Source organism: Triticum urartu, chromosome 1A, assembly GCF_056163025.1.
Source record: "Triticum urartu cultivar PI428250 chromosome 1A, HENAU_Tu73, whole genome shotgun sequence".
In the NCBI taxonomy this organism is placed as follows: Eukaryota; Viridiplantae; Streptophyta; class Magnoliopsida; order Poales; family Poaceae; genus Triticum; species Triticum urartu.
In genome coordinates, this window is record NC_141873.1 from 262,133,567 (window position 1) to 262,145,973 (window position 12,407).

The window sequence follows — 12,407 nt, forward strand, 5'->3', positions numbered from 1 at the left end:
GAGCAGAGACTGTAGGATGCTAATTGTATGGGCCAGATTGACTCATAACTGCTCTGCCCTATTTGCAAAACAACGACCACAACCAGAGTACATTTTACACGGAACCCCTCAGGCCTACAAGTAAACACAGCTAGCCTCTTGCCACTAATTTCCAGTTTCTTGTCAGGAAGTAGGATCTGTAAGCCATGCGATGTGCCTATGATTCACCACGCATGCCAGACATTTAAATTTCGATTTAAAATGGAAAACTACCAGCAATGGATAGCAAAACTCACAGAAGGTGATTCTAAATAGTCTCCTAATAGCAGAGTCCCAGCAAAATCACATTTAGGAAACTAAAACAACTAACATGCAATGCCCCAGACAAGACAACAGAAAACTTTAGGAAGCCAATTTTAGTAGTCCAGAATTCACTTGCAGTACTGCCATCACTTCAACAACGTGAGAAAACTGAAGGAAGCCGATTTTAGTAGTCCAGAAGAATTCACTTGTAGTACTGCCATCACTTCAAAAACATGTACAGTAGTTAAGGCATGATAGCCGCATTATGCTAGGGAGTTTAGTTACAACATAGACACGTACAGTAGTTAACGCATTATGCTAGGGTGTTTTGTTACAACAGACACATCACTAACCCATTAGCCATTAACAGTCATAGTAAACCTCACGTTTATGCATCGGACATAACTCGAGTACAAGCTGAAGAACGTACCAGTGCACCACTACGACTCCAAACATCCTGCAGAAGTCCTTGTGTATGAAACCTTCATAAGTCTTTACTGCCACCAGCAAACCTGAAACATAAGAGTTGAACTTTTTATACTTATATATGAAAACGAACTTAACAACAATCTAAGAAAATAGATACATCAGTGCATGTTATCTTTATTAGCAAGAAACATATTAGAATTATTCTCAACTAAGTCCAGAGGAATGTACCTTAATCATGTACTTGCACTTTTTTAGGACAAGTGCGGCTATCATTCTTGTTCGCATTCTTATCTTTCTTGCTTTGCTTTCCACCCTTATCCATGTATCCTTTAAGTCTTTTGATCCTACCCCTCAATCGAATATCATTTGGAGGATGAATGTCAACCTCATTTGGAATTGAACAACCCAAGAATTCCTCAATTTTTTCTGTTTGAGTTTGTTCTTTCGCCGGAACTTGGTTACATAATTGATCTCCAAGTGCAAAAATCCTTAGCTGCCTTCAAATCCGTAAAAGTCATCCCTATGGCTGGCCTGATGTCATCATCACACTCCGGAGTACAAGATGAGCCCTGAAATTTGGATGAAAAGAACAACGGGTTTAACATGCTGGAATACAAGAAACTGTAAGCATGTACATATTACTTAGACAAGTACTTACACAGAAAGGTGCACTATACAATTTTTGTGGTGTGGTAAATACAATTTCGGCACTTGGTCTAGTGTGGACGGCAGATTCTGCATCAGACTGGGCGTCACAAATAGCCAAAGGTGGAGCCTTGCTCACTCCGCTCTGGCATTCCATAGTTACTGCACAAAGAGAAGATATACCGTCTGTAAGTGCAAAAAGCACATCCGCATAGGAGCCAGTCAATATGTGCATTCCGGAATAGCATAGAAAAAATAAACTGGTCGAAAGAACATTCAAAGTGTTAGCAGTACCTAATCTCAGCTCACTTCACCAATCGATTGCAATATAAATTAAAACTAACAACTAAAATCATTTCTATAATTTATCTATGCTCAAATAGTTTCAACTCCTTTCTTATTCCCATTGTACTACACACAAGTCTGCAAGAAGTAATGGTTTTTTTAATTTCTTATTCCCATTATGGTGTATAGTATTGTCAAATTAGCATGATTGGATCTCCCTGTTGTTGCATTAATATAAAACTTGCTTACCAAATGAGTTTTGACTTTACCAACTTCTTGAAGACCAAAATCTGGACAGTAGACTTAGGGGCAATCAGCAGTTGCAGCCAAGATACTACTACCTCGCTCCCTCCCCTACTCTAGCTGCTTTGCTTTGCAAACCTAGCCCAACTAGAAGTGCTAATCTTGGAGGAGACAACCAGAATCCACACCCTTGTCCTCTCTATTTGCTTTACAAACCTAGCTCAACTAGATGAGCTCCGAAAAGAAGACCACGGCAAAGTATACAAGATGATCAATGTAATAGAAATCTCCATACCTTCAGACTTAGATCCGGTACCAATCCGATGGGGAATGCTCAGAGAATGATTGGCGTGTTGGGCCAGCCGCCGGAGAGGAGAGAAGCCCGGAGAAGAATTAGCCGCGCCGGTCGCCGGCCGCCGGCCGCCGGGGTGTACTGCTGGGTTGTCGCGGTAGGCCAGCCGCCGGAGAGGAGAGAACGAATTAGCCACGGTCGCCCGACGCCTGATACTCCGTAGGAGAGAATGAACTAGACGCGGTCGCCGGCCGCCGGCCCTGCGCAGAACGAGGGCGTCGTGCTGGCCGAGGCGACCATCTCCTAACCCTAGCTGTTGATGGGGAAAAATTGAATCGGGATAGAAAGAGGCACCGATGGCTCATCTTCCATAAGGATGTTGTACCGAGGTACAGGAAGATTACGAGGTTCTTTCTGCATTTCGTCCATCTTTTCATCTCAAATCGCACAATCCTCATCCAACGGCACAGGATCAAGTTTCCGTGCTTCCACTGAATACATGGTTTCCATCAGATATGTACTCCTCAGTGGGGAATGGAGTGAATGGCGGAGGCGCCGGACCACGACCTGTTAGCTGTGATAGCAGGTGGTCATCCAGCCGCAAGGACAGCCATAGTTGGCCAAACGGGTCAGTATTCAGCACTTGCAACAGCGGTTGGGTACCTGCAAATCAAGGTAGTACAGGATGAAATATAATTAAACAGACATATTATAGTAACATATATTAAAATCAAATGAAGGAATACAGGCACCATGGCGTCCGCGAGGATGCAGTTTTAGAAGTTAGAAATATGTTGGACTTTGTAAATGCAAGGTGGGTGCTATAACATATAAACCCACAAAATCACAATAACAGCAACGCTTTTACAAAAAATTGTGCTACAAACACTTGCTTTTTGTACAGCATATATTTTTGAATGGTTTTCGAAGGCTCTACGGAAACAATAGACAATACGTAGAGCGCAGAAACTTCCATGCAACCGAGTGCAATATCCTTCTCAAAGGTCTGAGTACATGTTGAGATTCCTTTGGAGGGGGTATAGGAAAGCATTCCAAAGGAATTTATACCAATCCGATGATCCAGAGGGCCCTTGCCAGGAAACTTCCCAAACTAAAGTTCAAAGACAGCATTAAGATATTCACCCAACATTGCACATACAAATTTGCCTTACAAAAATATTTATATCATGAGCTAGCACTCCCCTTTTAGGAAGCATATCAATGACAAGGCTACATTTGATCTCTAACAGCAGGAGAAGAGAAGAGCTAGAAAGCACGGACACGGCTGGAAGTGCCGAACGATACGGCAGGATACGCCAGGATACGCGAACTTTGCAGTATCCCCCGAATTTCGATCTTAAAAAAGGAAAAAAACACAGGGATACACAGGAACTCAACATCACTACATTGGCATCATTTGCAGTTGCAGGTTAAAACTTTTCTAATATATATTTATTCCTTTGATTAAGGAGAACTAACAATCACAACCTGAAAAAGGTAACATATTCTATCAAACTTCAGGCCAGACAACAAGATGCAAAGTAGGTATACATGGAAGTTGGACAAACTCTTCTCGTCTAATGGCAACATTTGCGGCAGGAATCTATCTCGAGGACGAAATGGTAGCATGATGAGATAATATTTTGCATTCTTTTCAATCACAACTTCTTAATGCTAAACAACTTCAATATTTAAGAGTTGAATATCACGAGTACAATAGAAGAACACATGGACGAAAAACAGAAATGGAAAAGCCCCATACAGCAATCAGCTTCAGTGCCATTACCTGCGGTTAAATGCTGCTGATAGTTGCGGTAGCCTGCGTATGGACCAGCATATTCAATCGAACCCCCATAGCACTGCCGTGTATCCTGCAGCGGTGACTGTAAAGGAATATCAACTACTCAATGCATGGAGATGAAGAAATCAATGGCTAGCAGACAGTAGACAATCAAAGCATACCAGCTTATTTAGAGAAAAATTGCCTGATGAAACATGATCATTAAGTAGAGATTTCTGAACCACATTTGCAGTAGGGATGACTTCCTCTGCACATGACCTTAAAATTGCAACGAGTGTCATATGTCATTAGTTAAAATAAATAGTGAGGAAGTGGAAACAAAGGAAATTGTCCCGTCCACACGAACACCTTGCTTAAGCATAATCAAAGAAGTTTACCTTGGAGTTGCATCAAGATATTTGGAGAATGTACAGGGGAGGAAGTCTGGCTTGAATAAACAGACTCTCTCAGAAGAGACTGGTACGAGTACTTCCACTGCCTTCTTTTCAAGGTCAACACCAATCATCCATGCATTCTCATCATTATAAACAACCTTAGACATCAGGTAAACAATGTTGCCACCGTCAATGCCCAGGGTTGGGTAAGCCGAATACAGATTTCTCAATGTTGATTTCCCAGCTTTAGCATCCCACAGTTGTGGGAGCAACATAGAGTGATCAGTATTGTCAGCCAAGATGTCATCAATATCAACAGTGTGCCCCTTGCGCCAATAGTCCCAGGAAGTATGCCTATAACATGTCCGGAGCTTCCAACCATCATCAACAAGAGTATATTCCACAGGGTCGGTACATGAATCATCTTTGTGGAAGAGCAGCTCTGAATCATGGATGATATCTACGCTGTCAAGATCCTTTGTCGTCTTGATGTTGTGAACAGCAACCTTTTTGAAACGAAGATCCAACTCTACAAACTTGATGACACCATTGGAGCAGGTGATGTCCCTGAACAGGCGTGGGTTACCTTCATGTCGCTCGTTTTCTTCAAGCATGGGCACTGGGGTGAAACTTAGAACGGGGTTCTTGCCAAACACGTTGCAGCTGATGATACCCCGCCAGAGGTCGATCCAGCCTACAGCACCTCCTCCAAGCGCAATCACCTTGTCGAGTGATGGGCCAGGCAGGTCTTCTTTCTTTACTACGGGAGATGCCTGTAACCGCAACTGCTTGGTGGTCCACTTGCCAGTCTTGGAAGAGAAGACATGAAGCTCGTAGTCCGAACGGGGATTTGTCATGCAGAGATCCGCGATGACAAATTCCCCATCGTCGTCGTCGGACGGCAGGACGCAGATGTGGAACGAGTTCCTGGTGCCTGGTGGAGTAACCGGGATCGGTTCGAGCGACGGCTTGCCACGACCAGCCTTGTAGAGAAAGTACTCGGCGAGACGAGAATCCTTATGGGTGATTCGTGGACCGACGGTGAAGGCGAGGCGGAGGAGTACGAGGTCCTTCGCCGAGAAGAGAACCAGGGGTTCCATCATGAAATCTTCGTGCTTCAACTCGGGGCCAAAGACGCAAAAGTGTGAGATTGCCGGCGGATCTGAGAGGCAGAAACTGACCTTGACCATGTGACCGGTGCTGGTGGTGGCTTCAGCGGTGGTGGCGTTCTTGCAGACGGCAAAGTAGGCCCTACTGTCAAGAAGAACCCATGGGGCACAGCGGGTGGTGGCGGGTGCTACGGCGGGGGGGTGTAAGGAAGAGGCGGGGAAGGATCCCTCCATTATACTCGGCGGCGGGGCAGACAGGATTTGGGAACTAGGGTTTCCTCACCAGAACAGAGGAAAACTTCTGTTGTTGTTTCTTTTTCGATAGAGAAACAGAGAGACAAGTGCTTGCCTTTTAATGGCCTGAGTGTTTTCCGAGTCCATCTAAAATTCTCTCCTCCTTTCTCGGCCGAACTTGGCTGAGTCCAGGTAGGATGCCCTCTCTCTGCTGGGCCGCGTCCGGGCTAGTATTTTGCTTCCCTTCACGACTGGGAACTATCGACACGGAAACAGCAAAATCACCACTAGTATGCATGTATAGTTATCGATGTTTTCTTTTTCGTATGTGATTATAGTGGAGTGTTTATTTGCAATCCGGATCGCTGCCGGTATGAAAAAAACGAATTATAAGTTTGCTTTCATAACAATATTTTAAAAATATTTAACAGGTAAAATTAACATCATATTTAGATCCACACATTTTTTAATAAAATTTCATATATAATATGTTAAAATCAAAGTTATAGTTTAAAAGATACAGATAATTTAGAAAATCATTTGATTTGACTCAAATATATTTCAAAATAATATTTAAAAATACTTAACAGGTAAAAATAATCTCATATTCATATTCTACATATTTTTCTAATCAAATTTCATATATAACATGTTCAAATCGGAGTTACGGTTTAAAAGATATGGATGATTTAAAAAAACATTTGTTTAACTTAAATATGATCCGCGCATGAATTATCTAAAACATCAGGGGGGTTTTGAAAAATGTAAAATAACGGTTCCGGTGTGACTTAAATCCGGACGGCGGGTTGATTTCAAAAAAGACAGGATTTTTTATGAAAAATGCCATGACGGACGAAAGAAACTCAATTTACTTTATTATTAGGTAAAGACTGGCACATATGCCCGTGCGTTGTAACAGGAAATAAAATAGTATGCATTTAGAGTCAGTGAGAATTATATGTGCAAGCAAAACCCTGTGTGCACACGAAAAATGAATATTTAGCTTCCCGATTTCGCTGCGTGTGAATGAATCAATCCGTTATTTTTCCATTCATTGATCGATGGCATTTAAGAGTTTTATTACGTCATCGTACACCAGAGAAGGCCCATGAGTTATTCAATCTATTTTTCCTTTCAATCCTTTCAATGGAGGTGATTTTAAGGTATGGAGTTTTTGAATATTCTAGCAAACATGAACAATTTTTTAAATCCTTAACAGTTATTGGAAAATTATGTAGAATTTTGGGAAAATGCTAACAAAATATGAAAGGGAACATATTTTAAAATTCACAAACATTTTCTGAAAACACCAATTTTTTTATAAAAAACATGAACATTATTTAAATTTGTGAACATTTTTTTAAAACAGAAACATGTGTTGAAATTCATAAGTTTTTTAAAAAATGTGTATCATTTATACATGAACATTATTTTTAATTGTAAAACTTTCACTGAAACAAGAATATTTTTCGAATTTGGAGCATTTTTTAAAATGCAATTATCTTTTTAGAAATCTCGAATAACTAAAACAATAAAAAAATTGAACATTTTTTAGTTATTTTAGTTCTGGACGCTTTTTTGAGAATTTTAATTTACAAAATAAATTATAAAAGATAAATAAATTTGGAAGGAAAAAAGAGGTAGGGAAAGAAGAATAAAAATAGAAGTAAAACAGGGAAATTAAGAAAAATAAGCAAGCTCATTATTGGTTGTCCTGTGCGAAACTCCTACTATTTGCCGCCTAGTGCGGAAAATAGACCTTTTCAGCTGTGTGGGCAGAAAAATAAGTTGGCTGGCTTCACTGGGCCGCAGCACATGGCCACGTACGAAAATTCCTTTTTGGCAGACAAACGCATAAAATTTAGTACCACCTCGGATAAAAAAAAAGTCGGCGGTGAACGGATGAAATAATTGACGAAACGCACTTTGCTTTATTAGTAAGTATAGATATAGATATAGATATAGACTAGCAAAAAGTCTCGTGCGTTGCAACGGAAGAAAAAATACCATGGGCTCTTAATTTTTAAAAAAGTCTATAATCTGAGATTTATAGCTATGACCCAAACAAAGATGGTCTTAACCTACAAAAGCGCAGTTCAAGATTCCACAGGTATTTTATTTCAACACAACTTGCATATAGATTTAATCCGTACAAAGAAATGGACAAACGATTATGCATTTATTCATGTCAAGAAAAGACTGCGCGGTAAAACCATGTACAAAGAAACGGTAAAGAAATACGACAAAAACAGACTATGACACATTAGCACACTACGGAGACATGTGTGCATCAAGGGTGATTTTCAGTTTAAGGATCACCAACTTAAGGTAACTCTTGAACACTTTTTTCACATGCATATCTCTTAAATACATGAAAAGTTGTTAAAAAGATACATTTTTTTAAGCATAAAGAGAGATTTTTTTGTCAGAAAAGGAACATTTTTGTATGGTCTCCTATGGACACGGGTACTTGCATCCATTCACCACTATTTCTTGCCATACATGTCATAGGTATTGGTCCCTATTTCATCATTTTTTATATCTTGTCAAATATGTCTTTTATTTTATTTTATTTTGTCGTGCATGCCTCCTTTTTACTTTTTGCCATGCATATCCTCTCTTTCTTCTTATATATAGGAGAATAGCGCAACATCTCATCTTTATTGAATATCCTCTGCATTTTCTCTTTTATTTCTTTTATAGCGGACATATCGTCTTTATTCGGTCCTTCTTTTATTTCTTGTCATGCATGTCCTTATTTGTTGGGTGTCTCTAGCAAATTTATCTTCAATTCGTGTGCAATTCTGACTTTGCTGAGGTGTTCATCCCCAATCTGAATCACTATCGGTGTGATAGAAAGACGGATAATGCATTATTGATTAAGATTTCACCTTAGATAGTTTTTTTAAATGATTAATAGGTAAAATAACATCATATTTAGATTCTATATTTTTCTAATCAAAATTCATATATAACATGTTAAATTTAGAGTTACGATTTAGAAGATATGAGTATTTTAAAAAACATTTGATATTTAGTCCGCTTTAATGTCTAAAATATCAGGGGGGTTTCTATAAAATAGCATGACGGACTAAGAATACCTATTTCTTTTATTAGTTGGTATAGATATAGAAGAGCTGAGATGTCAGTTTTTGTTTGGAGGAAATTAGGGCTTTTGATTCTCTGTCTTGGCCTTTTCTTTTTGAGGTGCTACGGACTAAAGGCTTTTCTGAGCGCTGGTTGGCATGGATTGGCACCTTACTTACCTCGGCAAGTTCTCGAGTTGTGGTGAATGGGTCTGCGGGGCAGAAGTTCATGCACGCAAAGGGGTTGAGGCAAGGTGATTCGATATGGCCCCTTCTGTTCGTCATTGCTATGAACGTACTAACTGCAATCGTGATAAAAGCACATGACTCTGAGGTACTGAGTAGCATGAATGGCTGCAACCTAATGCGGCGCCTATCTCTTTATGCGGACGATGTCGTTTTCTTCATCAAACCCACAGTTTCGGATCTGTTCTTTGTCAAAGAGGTGCTTGAGATGTTTGGAGAAGCTTCGGGACTGAAAATCAATTATAGCAAGTCTGCGGCTATCATGACCAGGGCGGAGGACAGCGATGAACAACTTGTAAGGGAGGCTCTGCCATGGAAAATGGAAACCTTTCCTTGCAAATATCTGGGGTTACAGCTTAGTAACAAGCAGCTAAAGAGATCGGAGTGGCAACTGGTGGTGGATGCTGCATTGCGTATTGTACCGGGATGGCAGCGTGGGTTTGTGACTAGGCCAAGTAGATTGGTATTGGTTAATCAGGTTATGAAGGCAAGACCAACCCACCATTTGATTGTTGCTGAGGCCCCAAAATGGGCATTGGAGCGGGTGGACAAGGGCTGCAGAGCTTTCTTCTGGGCTGGGTCCGAGGAAATACATGGCAGCCGATGCTTAGTGTCTTGGAAGCGTGTGTGTGTAGACCTAAAGAACTTGGAGGACCGGGGGTGGTTGACCTGTGCAAGCAAGGAATTGCACTTAGGATGAGGTGGGAGTGGCTTTCAAGGACGGGCGCCACGAGGCTGTGGCAAGGTCTAAACTGGGTCCCGGACAAACAAGCTAGTGAAGCATTTGCTAGCATTGTGAAGTGGCAGGTTGGCGAGGGAACGAAAGTTCTGTTCTGGAAGGATAGATGGGTCAGTGGGGCTACGATCGGAGAGCTGGCCCCGATAATCCATAAACGGGTCAGAACACAGGTGGTGAACCGAAGGAGTGTGAAGGATGCGCTGTGGATGCATGCCTGGACGAATGACATTACAGGTCAACTAGGCACAGACGAGCTGACTCAATTCGTTCGATTATGGGAGATACTGATCGATATGCAACTTATGCCTGGTACCAAAGACAAACCAATATGGTTTTGGAATCGCGAAGGAGTATACACAGCGGCCTCAGCCTACAAGATGCTCTGCATGGGAGGGATCCGGTTTCAGGCTTATGCTGCCATATGGAAGTGTTGGGCTTCGCTGGTATGCAAACTCTTCATGTGGTTGGCGGTGCAATACTGGCTCTGGACGGCAGACAGACGGTTTCGACATGGGCTTCAGGCCCAAAGATCGCCATGCTATCTCTGCGAGCAGGAGGAGGACACTGTGGATCATATCATAATGCAGTGTGTGTTTGCGAGGCAGGTGTGGTATATTTGCTTTTGCAGAATGAACATTAGTCCTGAGCTCTGCCCAACACACCAGTCCACAATTGGTGCTTGGTGGGATGATTCGAGGAAGCACATTCCGAAGAGATTGAGGAAAGGTTTTGACTCAGTGGTCATATCGATCTGCTGGAATATTTGGAAGCAACGTAATGGGAGGGTCTTCGGGCGTAATGACCATAGGAATGTAGGAGGAACGGTAGATCTGATTTGGCAAGAATTAGAAATGTGGTCTAGAGCAGGAGCCACTCGAGTTTCTACGTGGTGTGAGGACTGAGGAGTAAGGTAGAGATCGGATGAGTGGAGGGTTTGGTGGAGGGATCTATTTGGGCCTTCTACCGACCGTGTAATCTCTCTTGTACATATTTTTCTCTCTTCTATAAAGCTATGGTACACCGTTGGCGTACCCTCGAAAAAAAGAAATTAGTAAGGGGGGCCCACCCAGTTGAAACCAAGGGACTGGAGAGATTAGTTATAAAGAGATTACGTAAGGCTTTATAGAGTTTTACGTAGATGTAGCATTTTTGGTTTAGGAGTACTCGTTATAAAGATCACTCCCACATTCTCAAGTTGCGACAAATGGCGCGCTGCATGTGCGTCACTTGTCGCAACCTGTGAGTTTCCCTTTTTTCCTAGATCCTTTTATTCAAAACATTTTATCTCTTAAACCGTGCGTCCAAATCTTGAACTATTTTCACCATTGGATTTCTCGCGTCGTGATCTTCAAAACTAGATCCCATGTTGATAGGTTTTAACGATTTTTAGAAGAAAAAAATCGGAGGAAAAAACCAACCCGGGAGCACGTGTTTTTTTCCTTTCCCAAAAAGACACGCCCGTGCCTCTCGCGGAAAGAAAAAACAGAAAACGCGTTTTTTTCGTTTCCGAGAGGCACCGCTGTGACTCTAGCGAAAGCACAACCGTGCCTCTCGCAGATGGAAAAAGAAACAGAAAACACGTTTTTTCGTTTTCGAGAGGCACAGTCGTGACTTTCGCGAAAGCACAACCGTGTCTCTCGCGGAAGCAAAACCGTGCCTCTCGCGGAAGGAGAAAAAAAAACAGAAAACACATTTTTTCCATTTTCGGAAGGTACGGCCGTGACTCTCGCAAAAGCACAACCGTGCCTCTCAAGGAAGGAAAAAAAATAGAAAACATGTTTTTTTACGTTTCCAAAAAGCACGACCATGACTCTCGCGAAAGCACAACCATGCCTTCCGCGGAAGCAAAACCGCGACTCTCATGAAAGAAATAAAAAAGAAAACACGGTTTTTTCGCACAAAAAGTTTCTTTTTTCCAAAAAAAATTGACCCAAAAGCTAAGGAAGACCGGTAGAAAACCGAAACGTCGAAAACCCCCAAAAAACGGTTTAAAAAGCCAAAAACATGTGCGAAAAAATAAAATAAAAATTTCCGGAGGAAGCACCCAGAGCGCGACACATGGCGGGCGGCTGAGAGCGCGCCAAGTGGCGCTAATCGTTGCGAGGCTCCCGAAGGAGCGCTCGTTAATTAGTTGCTTCCCGGAAACAGACACGATTTATCTACTACTACCCAGATCAAGCTAATCGAGTCTGAACTACAGTCTTGTTCTTTTATTTTTGAACGTAGAACTACAAATATCGAAGCACATAGCCTCGCTAAATACGCGCTTAGTCTGTCTATTGGTCGCCATGTTTTTCTTTTGCGGGAGAAAAGCAACTCACTGATTAAGTAAAAATGTTTTACAATCATCTAGAATAGTGTTGCTAATCTTCGGTGGTACATTAGCCAGCCAACGGGCTATACATTGTTGTCCTCGCCCAACTGCTGCCATTGCATGTGCAGCCTTGTTCTGTGTACTACTGATCTTCCGAACATGAGCTTGACATTCTTTGAGCAGGCCAACGATTTCAGCAACTTGGTACATGTTTCTAGACCGATTTGTTGTCCCAGCGTTGATGAGAGAGACGATCTCTGCGTAGTCGGTCTCTACCACCAATCGTGCTTGGGACCAGTGCAAGGACAGTCGCGGTTCTTCCTCGCAT

The 12,407-nt window shown here is 41.9% G+C and overlaps 1 protein-coding gene and 1 long non-coding RNA gene across 2 annotated transcripts; both read right to left on the bottom strand.

The window, feature by feature from the left end:
- Positions 1 to 506: 506 nt before the first annotated feature.
- On the bottom strand, positions 507 to 1,174 carry LOC147990785 (uncharacterized). Its single transcript, XR_015600931.1, has 2 exons — positions 940 to 1,174; positions 507 to 794 (listed from the first exon to the last, which is right to left on the bottom strand). It is a non-coding gene; the product is annotated as an uncharacterized LOC147990785 (long non-coding RNA).
- Positions 1,175 to 2,288: 1,114 nt separating this feature from the next.
- On the bottom strand, positions 2,289 to 5,841 carry LOC125508420 (uncharacterized). Its single transcript, XM_048673132.2, has 4 exons — positions 4,355 to 5,841; positions 4,139 to 4,235; positions 3,963 to 4,059; positions 2,289 to 2,839 (listed from the first exon to the last, which is right to left on the bottom strand). Exons 1-4 carry the CDS (start codon positions 5,692 to 5,694, stop codon positions 2,649 to 2,651), a joined length of 1,725 nt encoding a protein of 574 aa, XP_048529089.1. The 5' UTR covers positions 5,695 to 5,841; the 3' UTR covers positions 2,289 to 2,648.
- Between the last annotated feature and the right edge of the window lie 6,566 nt (positions 5,842 to 12,407).

Coding starts and splice junctions, on each gene's coding strand:
- LOC125508420 (XM_048673132.2), bottom strand. CDS start 5,694: ATGGAGGGATCCTTCCCCGCCTCTTCCTTACACCCCCCCGCCGTAGCA. Junction 4,236..4,354: donor TATCTTGATGCAACTCCAAG/GTAAACTTCTTT, acceptor TGCAATTTTAAG/GTCATGTGCAGAGGAAGTCA. Junction 4,060..4,138: donor ATTTTTCTCTAAATAAGCTG/GTATGCTTTGAT, acceptor ATTCCTTTACAG/TCACCGCTGCAGGATACACG.